Source organism: Topomyia yanbarensis, chromosome 1, assembly GCF_030247195.1.
Source record: "Topomyia yanbarensis strain Yona2022 chromosome 1, ASM3024719v1, whole genome shotgun sequence".
Lineage (NCBI taxonomy): Eukaryota > Metazoa > Arthropoda > Insecta > Diptera > Culicidae > Topomyia > Topomyia yanbarensis.
In genome coordinates, this window is record NC_080670.1 from 4,879,235 (window position 1) to 4,903,601 (window position 24,367).

The window sequence follows — 24,367 nt, forward strand, 5'->3', positions numbered from 1 at the left end:
TGAAAATGATAAAAATGATAAATTGTAGAAATGGAAAAAATGAGAGAAATGATAAAAAATTATAATTATAGAAATAATAAAGAAATTAATATTGATGAAATTATAAAAATTATGAATTTTAAAATATGATAAAGATGGTAAAAATTATAAGTGATAAAAACAATGGAAATAATTCATATGAAAAAATATTTAATGTGATAAAAATTATAAAAAATGGGAAAATGATAAAAATTCTAAAAGTGACAAACAATGATAAAAGTGATTGAAAGGACAAAAATGGTTAAAAATAAAAATGTGATAAAAAAGATGCAAATATTATACATTATAAAAAATAAATAAATGATGAAAATGACAAAATGATAAAAATGATAGAAATAATCAAAATAAAAATAAAAAATGTGAAAATGATAACAGCGATACTAATAATAAAACTGTTTGAAATTATATAAAAGATAAAAATTATGGAAATGATAAAAATGATAAGCAATGATAAAAATGAATAAAGTGTTAACATAGACAAAAATTCTAAAGATTATTCTAATTCTAATGATAAAAATAATTACATAAACGATAAAAATAATGAAAATAATGGAAATGATAAATATGATAACATGATAAATATAAAAAAATCGAATTGGTAAATTGATGACAATGATAAAAAATGATGGAAACAATAAAACTGATCAAAATGATAAAAAGAATAAACATGATTGAATTGGTAAAAGCGATAAAATTCTAAAAATGGTTAAAATGATAAAAATTATAAAAAAGATAATAATAATGAGAATGTTAAAAATTATAAAAAAATTAAAACATGATGAAGTGAATAAAATGATATAAAATGATAAAAATGAGAAACAAGAATGATATTAATGGTGATAAAAATGATAAAAGTAATCAACAATGATACAAATGATTACAGTTGTAAAAATTATGGGAATGATATAAATGATAAAGAATGAAAAATGTTTTCCATCACTCCATACAAAATCCATACAAAATGATAGAATAAAAGCAATTGACGAACAAGATAAAAAAACAATGAACAATAAAAAAATTTAAATTATTGAAATGATAAATGTGATAAAAATGATAATGATAAGAATGATAAAAATGATGTAAAATAATAAAAAATGTTAAGAAGATAAATATGTTGAAAATAATAAAAATGATAGTGTAAAATTTCCAAACAGGAAAAATTCTGGATCAGACCAAATTTTTTTTGTGCATGAAGGATACAAGACCCAACATAAAGTTTTTTTTTAACGTTTCGGGTTTTCCGGTCCTTTGTTTAGTGTCCACGCAAGACTTGTGAGCTTTTGAATTTTAGTGTCTAACAAGCGCCAATTATGCAGACATGGGCTTATCTAAGTAGCATTAAGTTGGTGTTAGTTACTGATGAAGAGAATCGGAAACTCTAATAAAACCATATTTTATGATAAAGGTGATTAAAACGATGTCAACAATAAACACTAAAAACGATTAAAACACTCCGATTATCAATAGAACCCATATAAGAGCGATGGCGGCGGTAAACTATAAAAAAGTTATCGAAACACTAATAGGCTTGTAATATAACTTTATAAAAGCTCTAGATATATTTACAGTGGATATACAATCTAATTCTGTATCGATCGATTACGATTCCCGTTTGTTTTTGCTGTCGTTAGGGACGATCCATAAATGACGTAGCATTTTTTGAATGATTTTTAACACCCCCTTGCCCCATCGTAGCATTTCGTCACAAACCTCTAAACACTCCCACTGGTAATTACGTAGCTTGACGGTAATTCTCCGCCCCCTTATCCCCGAAAAATATAAAAAAAAATAAAAAACGATGTTAGTTATTCCCTTTTTGAAAAGCTACGTAGCATGACATGACCCCCTACTCCCCTGTCGTCACACATCATCACAAAACACAATAATCCCCCTTCCCCATATAATGCTACGCCATTTATGGATGATCCCTTATTGAAAATGCAAATTACATTCGTTCGAAATTTTTGATCCATCATGATGCAACATAGAGTTGATATAATTGCAAAAGAACTGCATAAAACATAGGCCTTTATATTCAGTTACATGAAACATAGACCTTCTATGTGTCTCCATTTGCTTTCTCTGAAACCACCCACAACCATTTTCGACGAATGCAACCCTTTACCTCCCATGACTATATATCAATTACACTTCCGATTTCTACCCAGGTACAGTATGTACTACCCACAGAGAACGCCCACCCGGCTCGATTCGGTTCCTTTCGGTAGGCGAATGGTTCGCGTCTTATCGCACATTTCGTCGTCGTCGTCCCACCACTGCAATCAGGTTCCGAAATTGACCTTCGATCCTACTCCCATTTCTATTGCTTGCGACGATCGATGCTGTCAGAAGATGTTGCTCCTCTTGGAATGACTGTACATCTTCGATGTAGATACGGATACGGGTGAAGATGCCTTCGAATACCTGCCCCCCTATCCCTCGATTCGATGGTTTTATGAAGGTGCGGCGGGGAGTGTCTCCAATTTATGGTGATTCCATTTTCTGTGAGTTAATTTCGAAAGGCAAATCGGACGCACACACACAGAGTGTTCCAAAGTAATAAATGTAGGTGGTGAAATATATCGTTTCACTTCGGGTTAAGGAAAATGCATTTCCCTACGAGCCTAGCCCCAGTCAAATGACAAAATCAATAAATGTGAAACTTTACGAAATGGGAAAGACCTTTACTGCCCCTTCGGTCCACCCTAGATTGGTGCTGGTGCAGCCTCCGGCGAATCGAATCTGCTGCAGATTAAATGCAATGATACCAGGCATTTTATGCTCCCGTTGAGCTCGAAGGCTTCGAAATGGTTCATAAATTCAAGAACCATGCCGTACCGCTCCGTTTGTCGGAACGGACCTCCACCCCCGCCGAGGTAGACCTGGGTCTCCTGGACTCGGACGAATTTATAGGGGGCAAGTGTTATAAGTCTTATGCAGCTGGTACTGCTTTCTGGAAATTTCTCAAGCCGATCGGAACCGGGAGCAAGTGGCTGCAATCGGAGAATTTCTCAATCGAAACAATTGCCTGTGCAGTCGTCGAATCGAATCGAATCGGACGGGTCCCGAGAAAGGAATGTTTGCTCGGAATAATGTTTTAATTTAATAAAACAGTAACAGAATTTTGCCGCAGAAAATGTAATCTTTCTGCTGGGGACGGAAGGGAATGTGGGAATCTATTCCATCGCATGCTTCTTCAGGTTTCAGTTTTAATTAATGTCTTTTCGTTTTTGGCTTTCTTCTGGATTTTAGTTCTCAGCCTGAAGGATTTGAAGATTTTCGTTCCGGATGCTGTCATCATGGGAAATGCGGCCACTTTGTCCTGTCAGTTTGAGCTGGAAAAGGTAAGTTTTGATCGAGTTGGTAGTTTTGATGATTAACAATGACTTTATTCATGATTTTTTTTTCGCCAGGCCTCACTATATTCGGTTCGGTGGTACTTCGAGAATGAAGAGTTTTACCGTTACGTACCGAAGGAATCGCCACCGGCCAGAACGTTTCCCGTTTCTGGCATTACAGTCGATGTGAGTATAAGACAAACATATTTTTTCTGTGGAAATAATGTAATATTATCACTGTGTAACAGAAAACAGGACAGTCGTCAGGACTACATTTTTGTCTAGCCTACTATGTCCACGGTTATCCGAGCATTTGCACTAACAACCAACTAGTGAAGGGTGGTTAGGTTTTGTTTAATAAGCTTGTAATCAGCTTAAACACTTGTTCAAAGCTTTTAAATCATATCAAACTTGACAGAATTCGAAGAAATCGGATAATCGAATGAAAATTGTGTATATGCAATCGATGGAATAATCTACCAAGCGTTTCCATATAGACAAAATTTTTCTATGGAGACGCATGGTTTTTGTTGACATGACTGCAATAAATCTGCTTAGTTCCAATTACTAATCCCATAAATATAGGAAATCCCATGGAAAATGGAACAAATATGCGATCATGGGCAGTAAACTAGCCTCACTCATCATCTGTCTATGGTCAGTATGAATTGTGATGAAAGCATTCCCAACTGCAACCACCTACAACTAATTGGCAACCTGAGCTCGATCAACCAGTCATCTTCTCAAGTGATTCAATTAGGAGAAGCAATTCCATCAACTGCCCTCAAATGACTTTGGCAACTATTGGCTCCCGCCCGCACCGTCATGGAAACCAAACTGACGTTCAACTCTAGCCGACTGTAATAACAATAACAATAAAAATAATCACACTCTAGGCACATAAATATGATTTTAATTGTCACGCCTCGAAGCTACCGTGCTGATGCTACTACTACCATCACCACCACTCCCTTTCTATTGGAAGATCCGCTTAATCACAGTTTAGTAACATCCAAGCCCGGGGAAAAGGCAATTATGAGTGCTTATCTTCACCCGTCCACCCATGCATCGAGACGGGTGGGATGGGGCACAATAATAATCAAGTACCTGTGTTCCAATGCGGGCCGAGTGGAAGGCTGTCACTCTTTGTCATACTTGTCTGTCCTAATCACGATTCATCTTGAGTAGGATGTGTTTTCATTAATCGTGGTTTTGTTTCTGTCTGAAACTGCTACCGAAGTGAAAATTGTTTGTTGAAGATGCACACTTGTATTGATATTAAGTGTTTATCTGTTGCTATTGGTAACGTTTTTTTTTCTGTCGATTTGATCATATCGTCGCTGTTGTGCTATCTTATGATAAACGCCATTTTGGGGTAAACTGAGTTAGATATGCCACATCACTTGTCTGAGCAATCTCTACAAAGTGGCGCTTTCAAATTTTTGAAATTGTACTTGGTTACTTAGATATAGCGAGAAACACGATAAGAAATAGTCAGTTTTTTGCTTCGAATAGCTGTATCTAGGGATTTGCTCAAGTTATATTGAAGTTTTAGAAGTTTTTATGTGTAAAAATGTCTGAGGAACACAATGGCATAAAAATTTTCAAAAGAAAAATACACGAGTTGTGAGAAAAACGCAGTTTGCGGTTTAAACTGGAAATATAGCATATTTGGCAACACTGAAACCAAAAATAATTATTTTTCCTAGATTCCCTGATTCATTTCCTTCAAAATGCATCTCACCGATTGTTTATAGACCAAATGAACCCAAAGATATGAATAAAAGTTAAAAATTGATGACTTTTTTCTATGGAAAATTTTCCATGCACGATTATGACACGTCATACAAATTTTGTCATCAATACACGCCTATGACACGTGTGAGTGCGTCTTTTGTTTACATTCATAGTAAAAACTCGCAACGTAGTAAACCGATCTTCGAAATATTTGAGAGATTAATACAGAATAGATAGAAGCATCAATTGTCTTCTTTGGATTGTTTTTACTATTTATAAGTTTGAAAATATTCAATCTCAAACTTTAAAAATCGTTTTTCTCGAAATGTGCTAAATGGCGCTTGTCATAAGATAGCACAACAGCGACGATATGGTGTAAAGGCTTACTACTGTTTTTCCGTGAGCGTTTTTCGTCAAACAGTTTTCCATCCAATAAAGGGGCTATTATTTATGTGGTAATCTGAATGGTTGAAGATTTGGTAAAGATTCTGTCGTTACAGCTGCTTCTCGTTGGCCAACATTGGCAGCACCAGGTCCAGAATGTGAATTTAGCAGTACCAGACCCGCAACTAAACCTATAGCGGCCTTTACACGCGTTATAAAAGTGTCGTTACTAAATAATGACATGAATGGAATTGTCTCACTTTACATGATTATTGAAAGTGACATTACTGCTTCGTAATGGCATTACGAACGCTTCGTGTATGGGTACCTTATGAAAAAAAAACCGTAGCGAAGGTATTACTAAATGGATGAGAAAGCCAATGCCTACTGTGTTATTGTGAAATCAATTTCACAGTCTCTGCACTAAAACTATCAAGCGACTGACGAAACCCCATCGAGCGAGACTACAAACTGTCCTGCCCGGCTCGTTTACCTTTTACGTCCAAAGTTCAACAATATCTAATTCAGTTCAAACGTTGAAAAAGCTTAATGCGGATTCTCTGATTTACAGGAAAAGGTTTTTTTTCGCCTTTCACCGTCGAGAGAGTTCCGGTCCGTTGCACCGCCGAGTATCCATCGCCTTCGCAGTGTTGTTGTTCCGTAGCTGATGCAGCTGCAAATTACTGCAGCATGAAAAAAAGCCACTGCATCGCACAGTCGCCGACACCACGACGACGATGTGCACAGTATAAATGGTGAAAAGCTTTCGTTTTTTTGTTTCCTACCTAAATAGTAGTGCCAGTTCAAAAAGGAGCTCCCACATACGCGCTTGTCGCTTGCTGGATGCATGCAGCAACGCTTGGTCTCCCATTAGCGCCGGTTCCCCATGGCGATAAAAACGGAGAAAATTAGTTCTACGTATGATATGATGTGGGCCCTGCATCCGCCACCGCCGCCTCCGCTGTCGGGGATCGCTTTGCATGAATGTCGCATATGTCACTAAGATTACCATTCGGAGGAAGCAGGTCATCGCACTTGTATCAGGCAATTGCGTATGTGAGTGCTGGATACGCCCCGACCCCCCGGTACATGGGACGCCAATGCCAACAACTCGCCTGGTAGTCCCTTCGGATACGCTTCAGTACGATTCCATAGCGACGCGCTTCGGCGATGGTTGCTTCGACCTGAAAGAGATTGCCTTTTGTTTCTCGTTATCCCCCCGGGGAAAGATCCACCATCCAGAGCTCGAAAGTCCGCTGAATAGTGTTCTCGGGAAAACGGGTTGTGAAGCGCTGGAACTAGCGGAAACTGCACATTTTAGTGCTAAAATATTACAAAGTGTTTTTTAATTAACATCCGCTACGCTGGCTGGCAGCATAGTGCGGCGTGTGTGTGTGTGTTGAACAATAGACCCCGGGAGGCGAGATTGCGAAGAATTGATAATCGCTAAGTTGGTGGCATGCACCCGGATGGGAATAAATTGCCAACGCCATCAATTGAGAAAAAAGTGGGAGAATTTACGGTAATTATGAATAAGTTAAATTGTTTCAGAAAAATATTTGTTATATGAGAAAAGTAACGAATAATTGCATGGAGTGAGGATTTCCTAGTCAAAAAAATTTAACTCATCCTTTGATTGACTTTAAACAACCGTTAGCCTAACCCGGTTTACAATCCTCGAGCTGTTGATTTAATTTTAATCGAAAAGCGGCGGCAGCGGAACCAACAGCGCCAACGTAAACACAATCACCTACATTCCCAGAGGCGAGTCCCGAGCAGCAACAGTAACTAACCCGAAACTATCCGGTATATGTGCTCAGCAGCTGTTTCACCAATCTTGCCGGTGTCGGTAAACCAAATTTAACCCGGAGGGTTCTTTGAATTACAACCGACTCGCCGGATGTAGACTGAGCGAGACAGAGACAACAACGGGACGTAGACGAACAATGTTTTTGACAGTTTCGAGAGTAGCAACTTTACGCTTCTGTCACGAAAGTGGTTTTATTTCCTCCCCTCGTTAGCCAAAATACAGCAGTAGCAGGTCCCCCGGAGGCCGAGGGCCCATTTGTTCGACTAGGTAGGGGAGGGAGACAAACGTCAGTGGTGAAGCTGAGTGAAAATGATAAAATAGGAAAATGGTAAAACTATAAAATGATAAAATGATAAAATGATTAAATGATTAAATGATTAAATGATTAAATGATTAAATGATTAAATGATTAAATGATTAAATGATTAAATGATTAAATGATTAAATGATTAAATGATTAAATGATTAAATGATTAAATGATTAAATGATTAAATGATTAAATGATTAAATGATTAAATGATTAAATGATTAAATGATTAAATGATTAAATGATTAAATGATTAAATGATTAAATGATTAAATGATTAAATGATTAAATGATTAAATGATTAAATGATTAAATGATTAAATGATTAAATGATTAAATGATTAAATGATTAAGTGATTAAGTGATTAAGTGATTAAGTGATTAAGTGATTAAGTGATTAAGTGATTAAGTGATTAAATGATTAATTGATTAAATGATTAAATGATTAAATGATTAAATGATTAAATGGTTAAATGATTAAATGATTAAATGATTAAATGATTAAATGATTAAATGATTAAATGATTAAATGATTAAATGATTAAATGATTAAATGATTAAATGATTAAATGATTAAATGATTAAATGATTAAATGATTAAATGATTAAATGATTAAATGATTAAATGATTAAATGATTAAATGATTAAATGATTAAATGATTAAATGATTAAATGATTAAATGATTAAATGATTAAATGATTAAATGATTAAATGATTAAATGATTAAATGATTAAATGATTAAATGATTAAGTGATTAAGTGATTAAGTGATTAAGTGATTAAGTGATTAAGTGATTAAGTGATTAAGTGATTAAATGATTAAATGATTAAATGATTAAATGATTAAATGATTAAGTGATTAAGTGATTAAGTGATTAAGTGATTAAGTGCTTAAGTGATTAAGTGATTAAGTGATTAAATGATTAAATGATTAATTGATTAAATGATTAAGTGATTAAATGATTAAATGATTAAGTGATTAAATGATTAAATTATTAAGTGATTAAATTATTAAGTGATTAAATGATTAAATGATAGATCGATAAACTAACTTCAACTTCATAATTTAGTTATTAAATTTTTAAATTATTCAATTATAAAATTACTTAATCATTAAATTATTAAATTATTGAATTATTAAATTATTAAATTATTAAATTATTAAATTATTAAATTATTAAATTATTAAATTATTAAATTATTAAATTATTAAATTATTAAATTATTAAATTATTAAATTATTAAATTATTAAATTATTAAATTATTAAATTATTAAATTATTAAACTATTAAATTATTAAATTAAATTGTTAAATTATTAAATTATTAAATCACAGTAAGCTTCCGTTTCCGGCATGCTCCATTTTAGGCAATACAAAAGTTCCGTTTTTGGCAACTCTGTTGTTGTTCATATTACATCTTTAAAAAAATTATCAATTCACATTTTGTTGTAAAAATTGGTTGCACTTTTGACTTCATTTCCAAACATGAGAGACATATTTGCTATACATGCTATACATGTATTTTATGGGGGTAGGCATAGCGAATAAAATAAAAATTTGCTGATTTTTTCGATCATTGCATTCCATTTTACTTAATTTTATATAATTAATGTTCTTGTAACATTCATGATGCCACAAATTGAAAATCAAGCTTTTAAAGAAAGGTTCCATTTTCGGCACGGTTTCATTAAATTATTTAAACTATTAAAGCATTAAATTATTAAATTAAATTAATAAATTATTAAATCATTAAATTGTTAAATTACAAAATTAATAAATTGTTATTAATTATTAAATAGTTATATTTGGGAGTGGGCGTAGCGTATTGGTAAATCGATTGCCTTGTACGCAGCGCACCTGGGTTCGAGTCCCGACCCCGCACATAGGGTTAGAAATTTTTCTTAATAGATTTTTCTAACCCGAAGAGGCGAATGACCTTAAGGTTAAAACCTCTATAATTGAAATTAAAAAAAAATAGTTATATTATTAAATTATTAAATTCATTATTTATTTTATTGTTAAATACTTTAATTATCAGATTAATAAATTATTATGTTACCAAATCATTGATTTGTTTAATCATTGAATTGTTAAATTGTTAAATTATTAAATTAATAAATCATTAGTTTGTTAAATTATTAAGTTATTAAATCATTAGATTATTAAAATATTAAATTATAAAATTACTAATTTAATAAATTATTAAAAATAATAAATTGTTTAATTATGAAATCTTCAAATTATAAAATTAATATATCATTAAATTATTAAATTATAAAATCATTAGAGTAATTAATAATTCATTAAATCATTAAAATATTAAATTATTCGGATAGGGAATTATTTTTTTATTTCGATTATAGATCTTTTAACCTTAAGGTCATTCGCCTCTTCGGATTAGAAAAATCTTATGAAAAATTTCTAACCCTATGTGAGGGGTCGGGACTCGAATCCAGGTGCGCTGCGTACAAAGCAATCGATTTACCAACTACACTACGCCCACCCCCTCCCGCCAATTATTAAATTATTGAATCAATAAATTGATAAATTATATTATTAAATCATTATATTGTTTAATTATTTAATTATTCAATTTTATAATTAAATTTTTTACTCAAAACTTTTTATTTATTAAATTGGAAACTAAATGTTTCAAGAATTTAATTTTTGATGCACGAAAATATTGGTTTACTAAATTATTAAATTATTTACCAATTAAATTGTTAAATTAATAAATTACAAAATAATAAAGTAAACAATAAATAGACGAAATAATGGAACTCATCCCTGTCTGCTTCCCGCAGGGGTCCAACCAAGCATTATCATCTCATTTAGCAAAATATGCTCGACGTTAACTTTCGACACTCGTTACATCACAAGCCCCTTCCGGTGGGGTGAGGGGGGAACTACCCTAACAACCGAAGAAAACCTCGAAACAGGCTGGCATATGTGATGAATGACAGCGTGTCTTTGGGCAATATTGAATTGCGAGCGACCTGACAGTAGTAGGAAAGGGGGTTTTGTCTGTTTCCTCACCCCTTTCATAATTTTGTGAACCCACGGGAAGTGGAGGCCGGCATGTTAATGACAAAACCATCGCGTGTTCGCATGAGCTTTATTTTTTTCTGGTTTTTCGCAACACAGTTTTCACTAACCACAGCTAGAACTGGTTCAATTTCGTATTTGTAGCGAAAATGTGAGACATGTTAATTCTAGAAACTGCTGTCCGGGGTACCTCCAGGGACTATGAGTTTCGAGTGAAACGTTGATGATGAGTCTGTTGGTGCATTTTGGTGGAAAAGTTAGCCTCTCCGAGCCATTCCTGTCCCGGTGGAGTTAATTACATTTATTTGAACATGAAGGTTTTAGTTTTCATCGTGGGAAAATTTTCAGTGCTTCAGGAATGAAAGCCAAATTCGGCTACACTGGGGTCCGCTGGGTGTTGATGTAATTAGAAAGTATTTTAGAGCACAAAATGAGAACTGTTGTATGTGGGGATGATCATTATAAGCAATTAATTTTGTTTGCCTAGCTTTTTCTAGCGTAATTTTTAGCTCATAGCAGTTTTAAATTTCGTTTCGTTGTTAAGATTAATTACACTAAACCAGTGTAAATGAGAAACAATTCGAACAGTGATGAAATGAAATAGTGAGAATGAAAAGCCCTGAAATCACACTTCACTGATAAGATTTGAACCAAGCACTTTTATCGACTCCGCAATTCCATTATACTAAAGAAGAGTTGTAGTTTAAGAACAGGGATACTGCGAGCGAGATCTTTCATAGGTAAATTACGGACTCGCTCAGAGTTTCGAACGATTCCATTGCCTATATTCATACTGAGCGAAGAAAACATTAGGTATCACTATGTCTATCATTTCAGTCTCTGTCGGACTGTCGGACGTTATTTCGAGGCAACGTACAGCCGGGTAGATAGGGGACATGCAGCGACCCAAATTTATTACTCGAGAAGGTTCTTCGGTTAGCTATTGTTCAAGATGTATAGGCTCTTTACTTGTGTCGCGGTTGAAAAAAATCGCGATTGTTAGAGTCCTGTTGGTCGCTCCAGGGATGTATTCAATGCTGTTATGTAATTCGAATGCGAATTTCAACGGTCGTACCACGTACTATTATCACAATTTCATACATTTAATCTGAAATATCCACGAAAATAACTAACTCCGACCAATTTTTTTTCTATCCCCCAACAGGGTTCCCAATCGGATGCCACCTCGGTGACGCTACGAGGCGTAACCCGGGATCTGACCGGACAGTTCCAGTGTGAGGTGTCCGAGGATGCACCGCTCTTCCACACCGACATCCGGCAGGCGCGGATGCAGGTCGTCGAGCTGCCAAAGCAGGACCCACAGATGCAGCTGGATAAGACGCACGTCACCACGCTGGATAACTTTCGGGCCGTGTGCACAGTGGGCACGTCTTTTCCGCCGGCCAACATTACATGGTACATCAACGCTAAGAAGGTGAGTTTCGGAAAGTTTTCTACCTATGTGCCATTGAACTTTGCTTGTTACATTATCACTTGATTTGATTTTTTTGGTATTTCGTTGACGATTAGTGAGCGATCAGTTTGAATGAAGGCAGATCGATTTTGATGTAGTTGGTTGTTTTGTTTTCGTTTGCCGATTTTGGGTTTGATTTTTTCCTATCTATCGAGGAAACTAACATCCAAAATCCTTTGCTCGACCCACCCAACAGATCCACCGTTCGCCCTACCAGCGCATCACGTACCGCTCCTACGAGGGTACACCTACTTTTTCCTCGCTGGAAATGTACCCGCACAGTCAGGTGCTGCAGGACATCTACCAGACGATGCCCCCGTTCCAGACCAGCCTGTCGGTGATGTGCGAGATCTCGATACTGCACATCTACACCAAGAGCGCCCAGCAGCTGATTATCGTGAGCGACCTGGTGACGACCATCAGTCCGGCCCTGCTCGGACTGGATGGGTCCAACAATCGGCGGAAAGCGAACGGTGATCCGGACAATTCGGCTCTAACGGGAGCTGCTGGTTTGCAGCTGCTACCTTCGCTCGTCGGTGCCATCTGTTGGCCACTGGTAGTACTGCTCGTGCTAGTGTTTCGCTTTACCGGTAGAGTGCAACACTTGTGACCGACTCGGGCAGGATTGTAAATATATATACGAAGGAAACAAACCTAAAACAAAAAGATCCACCCAGCCCGCAAGTGCACGGTTAATTGGGCTGTTCAAAGCAAAACACACACTCACACCCCCCACAACAACTATATTTATATAGGAGAGGAATAGCGGAAACGGATCTGTTGAAATGTGCATGTAAAATATATGTATTTGAGCTTTTTCTAACAGTACTGTATAGGGAATTCACTGTTTGTTCTCGATGGAAGATGTGATCTGCTCAGGGAGTGCCGGTCAAACGCCAAAGGTTCACTATCGACGCATAGAAATTTGTTTTGGAACATCCTCTATGGTTGCTAGGGGGCCTATCCAATTTTTATCGAGTTTCGCTTAAAAACGGTCTTGTTTTTCTATTATGCTTTAATTTATGAGAAAATTGCTTGCCTGTATGGTCAATGGAAGCTTAATTCGTCACGTATCCAAGCAGTTCTAAGAGGAAAATTGTGTGTAAATAATTTCCACCACTTTTAAAAACCCTGGAAAAGGCCTCAAGCGAACCGAAAGTCAGACGAAGACGATTTTTTTCTCTCAGCACATCAAGACTGCGCAGGTAAACCCAAAAAACACAGTCGACTCTTCACTAAGCTTCTAAAATACGAAAGCCAAAAAGATTCGCCGGAAGAAATGATGAGCTCCGTGTTATGCGTTAGCAATAGGAGAACAGAGTTCATTATTTTTTTCCGGCAAATAATCTAGAGAAGTTTACTTAGAAGTGGACTGAGTATTGTTTTAGTTTAACTGCGTAGTCGAGGAATACTGAGAAAAAATTGTCTTCATCTGACGTTTCGGTTTGCTTGGGACCTTTTTCAGGGCTTTTAGAAGTTTTGAAAATTATTCATACACAACCTTACTCTCAAAAATACTTGTTTTTCGATTTACCAGTGCACATTTTGTGTTCTAGAAAGCGCTTAACTAGATGATTCGCAAATAAATTATTTTGAAAAAGGTCGCTTCCCTGAAACTCAGTTCATTTTTCAAAAAATAAATTAGGAATCTGAAAATTTACTTCCGAGTGAAGCTATGGAGCATTCATCTCTCCGTTAAATAGTTTCGATCAGCAGCACTTCTTGTATTTTCGCTAGTGTTCAAACATATCGATTTACACCAGTTGACACCTATGGGACGATCCATAAATGACGTAGCATTTTTTAAGCGATTTTAACTAGCCCCCCCCCCCCCCCCCCCTCATAGTAGCATTGTTTCACAAAACTCTGAATACCCCCCTTGGTAATTACGTAGCTTGACGGTGATTCTCCCCCCCCCCCTTGTCAACGTAAAATTATTTAAAAATATAAAAAACGAAGGTAGTTATTCCCCTTTAAAAAAGCTACGTAGCATGACATGACCTCCTGCCCCCCTGTCGTCACACTTCATCACATAATACAAAACTCCCCCTCCCCCATATAATACTACGTCATTTATGGATGATCCCTATTCGGATATGGTGGTAGATTAACCGGATCATACTACGGCCAATTTTATAGCGCCCAGCGCTCGAAGCCTTTCTCCCCTTGTTGGTTTTTAAAGGATTATTTTACCTAATGAGGAAACGCAGATCACTGAAGCGGAAATACGTCTTTAGTTTTTTGGAAATAAATTCCAACAGTCGTGATGCTTTGGAAATTATCAGCGAACATTGTGGATCCGCTTCTGACTTAGGGCAGTGTAATCAAAGCCACAAAACAGGTTGGGGATTACAAATTCGTTGACATGTTGGTTCCACCTATTCAAAAATGAACTTGTTCAAAATCATAGCCGATGACAATGGTTTAGGCTCGGATACTGCTGAGCTACTGTTCGTATACTTCAGGCGAATTTCACTTATTGGCCATTCGAAATTAGATACGCTACTCTAGTGCTGCTTAGTTTTAACCAGAACAATCTATCCGATTCTTCTATTCGGGATATTTTCCGTTCTAATTTACAAGCTCCGCCAGCTAGTAATTGTTTCGATATTAAAGGGGCATGCAGCGACCCTATTTTTTGATTCAAAATTGTCTTAAAAGAGCCTTAAAATATGTTATTTTGATGAAAAAATTCACCACCAACGGATTGGTCAAAAACATTCCTTTCCTTCTTTCCGTACTTGTGAAAAAACCATTCTATCTCATATTTGCCAAGGTTGGGCATATGAACATTCAAGAATATCATTATTTCTGTGTTTGGAAAAAAAGCCCGACCCAACCAGTGCCCGAAATAAATATTTTCTGGCTCTTCCAGGTGATAGGGCGAGTTCGGTTAGATATTCCCGTATCAACTTATCTCCAATTTACCAGTTCCATACATTAGTTAATCAATTAGATAGAAGAAAAAAAAATGTTTGTGACTCATTGGACAGTCGGAAACAAAAACATCGTTTTTTTAGAATTTATGTCCGGGATTGCATTGTTATCAAAATAGGTTATTGTTCCGGTTAAATACAGTTTAAACAGTTCCAAACGAACCAAAATGGAGTCTCCGTTTTTCTCCAAGTTTTTTTGTGTTAATTTTAACATACGCAAGACTCCCCTTCCCGTTCAAAAGCGGACCGCGTGTACTCCCTCTAACAGTGAACTAAGCCAGCAACTCACTCACACAAACGCACATCCCATCGAGGATGTCGACAGAAAGAACGAGCGAAAATAATCAATTAACTTTAAACAATAAATAAAACAAATATTCGAATGAAAGTTAAGAGGAAAATAAACAAAACCAACATGTTTATACTAATGCAAACAAAAAAGTTTAGTATGTTAGAAATCAAACAAACAACAACCAAATCGTCGACGATTGTGAATTGATGACTGACGCGGGTCATCGATCCAAGTAACCGGGGGGAGTGAGTCACCCGCAAACCAGCTCTCAGTTCGCGGTCTAGCTGTTGCGTACAGATCAAATCATGTGCCAATTTTTCGACAAAACGGACCCGGTTGCTTTGTTTTTTTTTCTACCCCCTTCCCTCTAGACTCTAATTGAAAAAATTATAGTCTAAAAACCTTGAACGGGATTGGAAAGGGAAAAAATAAAAATATGATGTTAGTTTAATATTGTAACAGCAGCAGAGAGAGGAACAGTAAACCGACTCTTCTCAATGAATTTGCCGAGTAGCCGTCAGAAGAGCATCCTTTCCTCCTACCAATAAGTGTACATCATAATTCATAACTATGGGCAACCTGGGCCGCTGTGGAATTAAATCAAACTGATTGTAAAAAAAGAGGAACACCGTGCGTCTGGTCGAAATGTGTAAAGTTGATAGCTTTTTACGCTACTCGTGCTGTGGTTGTGTGAAGAGGGTGGGGGCAGACAGTCAGATAATAATAATTGTAGCAAAATAATTACTAAAACAAAAACGTTTAAAACGAGATGCGCTGTTCGTGTAAGCTGCGCACGAAGCTGAACAATAGTCGGAGGTGCTTGTTACTGGACACATTAATGGATTGTAGCTTTTATTTTGACAAGGAGGTGAGCAGGAAATATGAAACAATGTTAACCTGTTAGGTTAGGGATTCAATATTTTTCAACGGTTTTGTTTGGTTTTCAATGTAGATAAGGTTTAACCTAACTTCGGTTGTGTTTTCTATTCAATAACGCTGGTTATAGAAAAGCTTTTGCGGTTCAAATGAGTTCAGAAACTTCTCTCGCTCCGTCAAAAGAAAAACAAAACAGTAAAAATCACCGAATTCTCCCTTTCGTTGGTGAGCGGATTCCGCAAGGCGAAACGATAATAACATAATTAAATAGTAGTAAAAGTATAAAAGCCAAAAAACGTGTTATGTTTATTTTATACATAAAACAATAGATACAAAATCAAATACAAAAAGAAGTAAATTAATGAAATTATGACAATTAAGAAAAAACACAAAGCAAACATGTATAACATAAGTGAAAGATGAAAAAAAGTCTGCGTTGTAAGTGCGTCGAAAAACAAAAATTACAGCTCAACAGTAGTACGTCGGGAATGTAACTTTAAATTCAAACCCGGAATAAAGTGTTTTGTTCGGAAAAAAACGGAACTCAAATGGGAAATATAAAATGATATTATTAAGAACAGGTTTGGTTAGTAATCAATCAGTTGATGACTACATCCTTTTTCGTGTGCGTGTCGTTGTCTGCGACTGTACGTTTGAGAGTGTGTATGTGATACTATTCTTCGCAAGATATTCGTTTCAAACAAATTTTGCTGGAGGCTTGCGTACCTCAACAAAAATATTGAGAATGCAGCATATCGAGATATGAAGCGGTAGTTATAAAATTTTTCTAAATTCAGTTTTTGTTTGTTTTTGTTACAATAAACAACTTACAGAAGTCTCTAGAGACTAGTTTGAAAAAATGTATGTTTCGTTGTTCTTAACAACTTTGCGGTAGGTCAAACAAATTTGAGAGTTATTAAATACAGCAAATCCGGCGGTTGTGTGATATCTCGCTCTTTAGATGCAGTTGTGCGATCACTGTGGCCTATGTGTTCTTTCTGGGACTTCATCATAGCCCAGCAATAGCATAACGGTTTGCGCATCGAACCGGAGTCCCAAGGGTTGCAGGTTCTAATTCTGCCTCTGGGAGAAGGATTTTTTTTCACATGATTGCTTTCGTTTTATTCACAATTTTTATCTGTTTTTCCAGTTGGATACCACCAAACAAGACTTAATTTTGAAACGAAAATAATACGCCCTTAAATAATCCTAAAGTTGTTCAAAGGTTACATTAGTGTAACGTAAATACTACTAAAGATATATAAATAAATCCATTTTTGAGGAACACCCTAAACCTTGATTTGCAAGTTTTTTAAAATGAAAAGTCTGACAGAGCTAGCATGTCTTCAGAAAAATTTTCCTAAAACTGGTCGGTCAATCTAGAATGATTAAAACGTAAATTTCGATCTTGCTAAAATTAGGACCATACTAGCTGCTATTTAAATGGAAAGAAGGGCCTTTCAAAGTACAATTTTTCTATACATAATCTAAGACTAAGTTATTTAGTTTCAGCAAAATGTCGAAATTCCTATTAAATTTACATTTTGGACCACTGTGCACTGGTTGCGGCAATGTAAATTATTTTTCTTTTATATTTTGAGAAAAATGTTTAATACGTTACTACGATTATTAGTACCACATTTCTTACATAATACAACCGGATGCAGGTGACTTCCGTGGAACTGGTCCACATACATGATCTAAGACTAAGTTATTTAGTTTCAGCAAAATATCGAAATTCCTATTAAATTTACATTTTGGACCACTGTGCACTGGTTGCGGCAATGTAAATTATTTTTCTTTTATATTTTGAGAAAAATGTTTAATACGTTACTACGATTATTAGTACCACATTTCTTACATAATACAACCGGATGCAGGTGACTTCCGTGGAACTGGTCCACATTTTTTCTGAGTAAATATTCCTCTTGAAGAACAGAGGGATATCTTGCATCACCTAACATCAATCGCTGCTGTCACACCAAATATACAGCTACTTATTTAAAAAAATAAATTATTTTTTGCCACATTTTTAGAGAGTAATTACGTCCTTTACAAGATGCGTTGTCATCTACTGAGTCTATCTTGGAAATTTCATGATGATCCGATGCTCAAAAGTCAGGCAATCTGTTGTAGAGTTCGTCGAAACACAACCATTTTGGATTCCACGCCTTTTCAGATATCTCATCCAGAATTTCAAAATGGAGGAAAACGCCCGCATAACGTTTTTGTTAGTGGATTTTTTTTTGTTTAGTGAATTTCATTCACCAAATCGATTTTCCGTACATGAACTAGTTCACAACTTCAATGACTTTATTCATAAAATCAAAGGTTGGCTCGTGATTTAATTCATAGGTTTAGGAACATTATTCAGAGTTCGACTATACGACGTGTCCTGATTCATGATTTATTACATGTTATTCATAGTCTGTTTTTGACGAATTTCGTGCTAAATCGTATTCAGATTTGCCAGCACTCTTGATTTTAATTAAATTTTCTTGACATGAAAACTTCGTCACAAAAAGCCACTTTGCATATTTTATTTTTTCAAAAATGATCTAGACTGTCTTTTGAAAACGGTCAAACTTTTTTCACCATTTTTTCCAAATAGCTATAGTCTAACAATGACAAATCCTACCAAAAAATGTTGTAGGAGTGATTTTCACAAAATTAGTCAAATTTTTGAATAAAAATATGGAAAAAATTAATTATCGACTCCTACACTGAAAAAAAAAATCGATTTAAAAATTTAAAGTCGATTTACAAAAAAAAATCTTTGATTTGAATGAAATGTTGATCCAAGATAGGTACCGTCAAAAGTTCAAGTTGGGCACTTTCAAGGAAAAAAAGTTATTTGAAAAAGCTTCCTTGTCAAAAAATGAATTTTTTTTCAATGTATTTTTATCAAAACTAGGCCAACGAAAGTCATAATCATCTCAGAATCCAATCTATCAACTGCTAGTTGCCTGATACATGCAAGAAGAATCAGTAACGAAATTGGTATGTATGAATACAAATTGAATGAAGACTGGAAGTCGCCATCTGGGACAATGCCATCTTCAACATGGCATCAAACTTAAATTTCTGGGACCTACTCGTCAAGTCCATTCCGAAAATACCCATATTGATTGAGTTATAGCGAATTTCACTAAACCGGAAGTCGCCATCTTGGATTTCAAAATGGCGTCAAAAATCAATTTCTGGCACCTACTCGTCAAGTCCATTCCGAAAATACCCATATTGTTGAGGTGCGGGCCATAAGGACTCTTTCAGACCCGTCTCTTCCATCTTTTTTAAAATCTTTGCATTCATTTTTGCAAAACCGCGTTAATTGGAAAATCAGTGCAAAAAAACCGCGTTAATTGGAAAATCCGCGAAAATTGGAAAATCCTCGTAAAAAAACACGCAAAAAACCGCGCAATAAAACCTGAGTGTAATGTGAATTGAAATTACGAAAATCGCGACCAAGATCCTGAAATCATGAACATCGTTTAACTGTCAGTCTATACATACACAGCCAATACATGTAAGGGATCCTGGAAAATTGCAAACGTTCGCTTACAATTTTTCTTGTCAATATTAATGTTTGTGTATTCGCGAGTAAGGACTAATACTGCTAGTATGTTTACCGTTTCAATTAATAGTCGATTGATCCGCTTCGGACCTAGAAGACGAAAAGGAGATTAGGAAGAGACAGAAGCGGATTCAATGCGAAATTTGCCAATATGACGTTGACCCCAAGGCGATGGTAGGATTATTTTCCATAGGATGACAGACTAGATGACACGACGTTACATGCTCTAAACTTGTGCCAAATAGTTTTTATGTATGTATGAATGTAAGCCCGTATGTATACCTGTATGCATGTATCACTGAGTAACATGGAAGGACAGCCTCTGAGCCGCCAAAACGCTCATGGGAAGCCGGGTGCGCGGTCGTAGGTGTGACCATAAATCACTGCACACACTGTCAAGTGCAACGGTGAGACGGTAGGTGTACAGTTAATGCACATAGGTTGCAAAAATAGGTTGTTGAGACAGCCCGATTTCACACTGATAAATAACAATAACAATAATACATATTAAAGTTTGTGGAACATATGGTATGTGACACAATCCTTAAAGCGGCCAGGCCAACTGTACAGCGTACAACATGAAGATGATTCAAAATTGTACGGCAATTATTCATGTAATGAAGTATTTAATCCACGAACCAATTTCAAATCTTGAATAAGGAAGAAACGTGGACAACCGTACCGACCGTTTCAATTTGATGGGGGTCACACATTAGTATGTAACGCCATGTGTATTTTTAGTGCGAACTAGTTTTGTGGAAACACAAATAGTTTCATGAATACGAGTTTTGTTGTTCTTAATTTCAGGAACTTGCTCACGGTTTTCGTAAATCGTTCAGTTCACGAAATCGTGGTATCTTTTACGAAAATTTATGAACGGATATTTTTCAGTGTAGTAATAAAAAGGTAATCTTATTAAATTCAGGTCGATCAACTTGGTTTTATTTGGAAGGTGAAAAATAGCTGAACAGAATTAGTGACATGGAGCGAAATTTTTTTTCGCCTACTTGAGCTGAAAAATTAAAGGAAATCCTGCATTAAACAGATTGCTTCGAACTCTAATCCAATACTCATACTCAAGTTTTTTTTTACGCGGTTTTTTTTTGCGCGGTATTTTTTTACGCGGTTTTCATTTACGCGGATTTTGAAATTTACGCGGTTTTCATTTACGCGGATTTTGAAATTTACGCGGTTTTCATTTACGCGGTTTTTGAAATTTACGCGTTTTCATTTACGCGGATTTTGGAATTTACGCGGTATCCATCAATGAGGTTCCCTTTATCGCGGTTTCTTAAATTTAAGTGGTCTTCATTTACGCGGATTTTGAAATTTACGCGGTTTTCATTTACGCGGATTTTGAAATTTACGCGGTTTTCATTTACGCGGATTTTGAAATTTACGCGGTTTTCATTTACGCGGATTTTGAAATTTACGCGGATTTTGAAATTTACGCGGTTTTCATTTACGCGGCTCGTATCCCCCGCGTAAAAAAAAACCTGAGTGTATCCAAATACTCACTCGAGAATCATAAAATGAGTACCATACCGGATACTATCAAGCATATTGAACAACCGCTTAGCGCTCTTCAACTAGTTGTAGACTGCAAGCGGAACGAAAGCCGCGTAGTAGGCTAGAAAAAATGTAATTCGCGTTTACAATTTTCACAAACAACATCGATGTTATTCGTGATTCTCGAAGATAGCTAATAGGTATTAATATAGTGATGACAGTGTCCGCTTCATTACAACATAATACATTTTAATAGTTAATTAATTGAGAAATACATTTTAGCGGAAAATTGCTCGATTTTAATTATCAAAGGTAAACTGGCCTGAAAGTGGAAAATCGATCGAATTCCGATCAAAGCATTACAGTTCCACGCGTAGAAAGTCATTCCGACCCTGGCAAACGGCGAGAGGGAGATAGTCTACTGTTCCGGTGTACCACCCACCTGCCCAACACACCCTATCGCCACACCCGAGCAAAGAAAGACCTACTAAAAGTAAATTTAACGGTTCACCTGTCCCGAATGTTCGATCGACCAACCGACACGAGGTTCAAGAAAGTCAAACACCTTTTCGTCGTTTCGCACGAACACAAGCGAGGACTTAAACCGAAGTCACCCGCTTTTCTCCTTTCGACGCTACACTACACAGAATAAGACTCCCAAGAAACATGCAACGCCCCAAAAACCGGAGGTCATGTGCTTCATTTTCTCACATGAGGTGGAAAAGTAATACCCCCGCTGCCTGGCAGGTTGCGGAGTATGAGGTTCATGGGAAAGCAATAAACTGTTTAACTTTTTATGCATACTCATACCGGCACGGAATCGGTTTTCCAAGAATGGCGGCCGAGCGGTCTTTTTTTTTATTTCGACACATCATTACGAACGTTTTTGGGGGATAAGCGACGAAACAACCCCCCGCGGGGTTTGAATTATCGATTCCGGATGGCCGTGGAGCGCTGACAGAAGTAGGACAAAGCCGGTAGCGGTAACTATGCTAATTAAAATTTCCGAACCCTGGGCCCACTCGCAACGTTTAATTGGGCCACGTCGAACCGAAATAGGATATCGTAAATCACCACGTTTGGAGTTGAATGACAGAATGTGCCACATGGCCTGGCAGGAACGGTTCTGTTCGGAACTGATTTTTACCGTTAATGGATTGGTTTGGAAATGAGAATATGTTCGAACTGATGTAAATAATTGAGTTTACTATGACTTCAGAACGCGGAGAAGCGTCGCTCAGCTGGGTTTGAATATTTTAATTTTTGACCGTGGTCGAATGAGTACGGTTGTGGTTTCAAATTACGACTGGCGAATTTCCTCCCTGCCTGTTATCGTCCCTGCTGGTGTTTTGATGCTTAGGTTCGGTTGTTCTTTTTTAATATTATTCACCCTTATTCTGCGTGGCGTGTGACGTGTCACGATCAATAGAACCGCGCTCGGGTGACGTGAGGCGCCCATTTAATGACAATAGGCCTCTCCCAAGTCGACTCCTAAACATCGAAGAAGGAAAGTCACTTAGAGTGAACACCCTAATTCTGTGCGGCGGGTGACATGAGCTGATAAATCTTACTTCAGCTATGTTACATAACGTGAGTGGACATGACATGACGTGATGTACGTAATAGAACTACATGCTCGTATTTAACTACACAGCCGGAGCTAACGATAATGTAGTGTTTGTGCAGTGGATAAGCAACAAAGTGGTCGTTAGAATTGTTCACTTTGCTGACAGCGTTTGGTTTTATACTGTTGCAATATGAGAAGGTAGACGATCTTTCACAATTATTCGCTGGCTTTATCGGCCCTATTCTGCGCGGCGTGTGACGTGAGACGACTAATCTCACCTCACTCTACGTGACTTTTCTCACCCAATTCTGAAGAGTCACTTCGGGTGACGTGAGACGCCCATTTAACCGCAATGGGGAATCTCACCTCACCCGAGTCGACTCTCAGAATAGGGTGAGAAAAGTCACGTAAAGTGAGGTGAGATTAGTCGTCTCACGTCACACGCCGCGCAGAATAGGGCCGTATATATCGTTCCCCAAGGCAGGGTTACCGCACAGCAGTGATTTGTATCATATGAGTTGGACTTGTCGGTATTAATGGCAGTAGACAGTGAGTGAATAAATCTCGACAAACATATGATTACGGCCTAAAAGCCAACTGTCAAAATATACTTTGAATGGAAATTCCAGACAAACCGTTACTAGTCAAACATAGTTCACAACAGTTTATGAAAAAGAAAACTTTTCTCTTTCATTTACTGCCAACATCTGTGATTGGCGTGTAACGGTTTGTCCGGATTTTCCATTCAAAGTGGATTTTGACAGTCGGCTTTTAGGCCGTAATCATATGTTTGTCGAGAAATGATTGCAAATACCTCGAGGTTTTTATGGATATTGAGGCAGCAGTTTTAATTCATGTTTTCTGACTCAATATCAGTTTTTGTTTCTCGAACATGGGAAAGCAAAATATATTGAAGTTTGGTGCATGACAACATTTTTTAGTGTGCCGTCAACTGCCCATAACAGCATAAGAGTCCCATGTTGAAAAACAGCAAGCCGAGAAAAACGCTGTTCAAGATTGTCCCATCCATTGAGCCAAATGGATGGGACAACCATGTTTTGGTATTTTTTTTATATTTTCTGAACAAACCCGGTAATCTTATTTGTGCAGTGTGATTCAGTGGTGATACAGAATACAATCCAACGGATAACTCATTTTCGACAAAAATCCACATGGGACTCTTATGCGTTTATGGGCAGTCAAGCACATTAAAAACAAAAACAGAAATTGAAAAAATTAAAGAGTCTTAATGTATATTTGATTTTTTTTATCCTTGACGCATCTTTTTCAAGTACTACGCGAAATGCCGGACATTTTATGACAATTATCAATTTTCGGCGAATAAAATCGTCTTTAATTGTTAAAATATTATTCAAATTTCGCAAATATAATGGGTCAGACTAAACAATTTAATAACTTCAACAAAAAATAGCTTTAAATGTTCATGAGATAGTCATGGTACCGACTACGAAGA

The 24,367-nt window shown here is 36.4% G+C and overlaps 1 protein-coding gene across 1 annotated transcript; it reads left to right on the forward strand.

Annotated features, from left to right (window-relative positions):
• Nucleotides 1–3,212: 3,212 nt before the first annotated feature.
• LOC131676687 (uncharacterized) lies at nucleotides 3,213–16,823 on the forward strand. Its single transcript, XM_058955937.1, has 4 exons — nucleotides 3,213–3,383; nucleotides 3,453–3,563; nucleotides 11,831–12,100; nucleotides 12,336–16,823. The coding sequence occupies exons 1-4, from the start codon at nucleotides 3,228–3,230 to the stop codon at nucleotides 12,747–12,749; spliced, it is 951 nt and encodes a 316-aa protein (XP_058811920.1). The 5' UTR covers nucleotides 3,213–3,227; the 3' UTR covers nucleotides 12,750–16,823.
• Nucleotides 16,824–24,367: the final 7,544 nt, after the last annotated feature.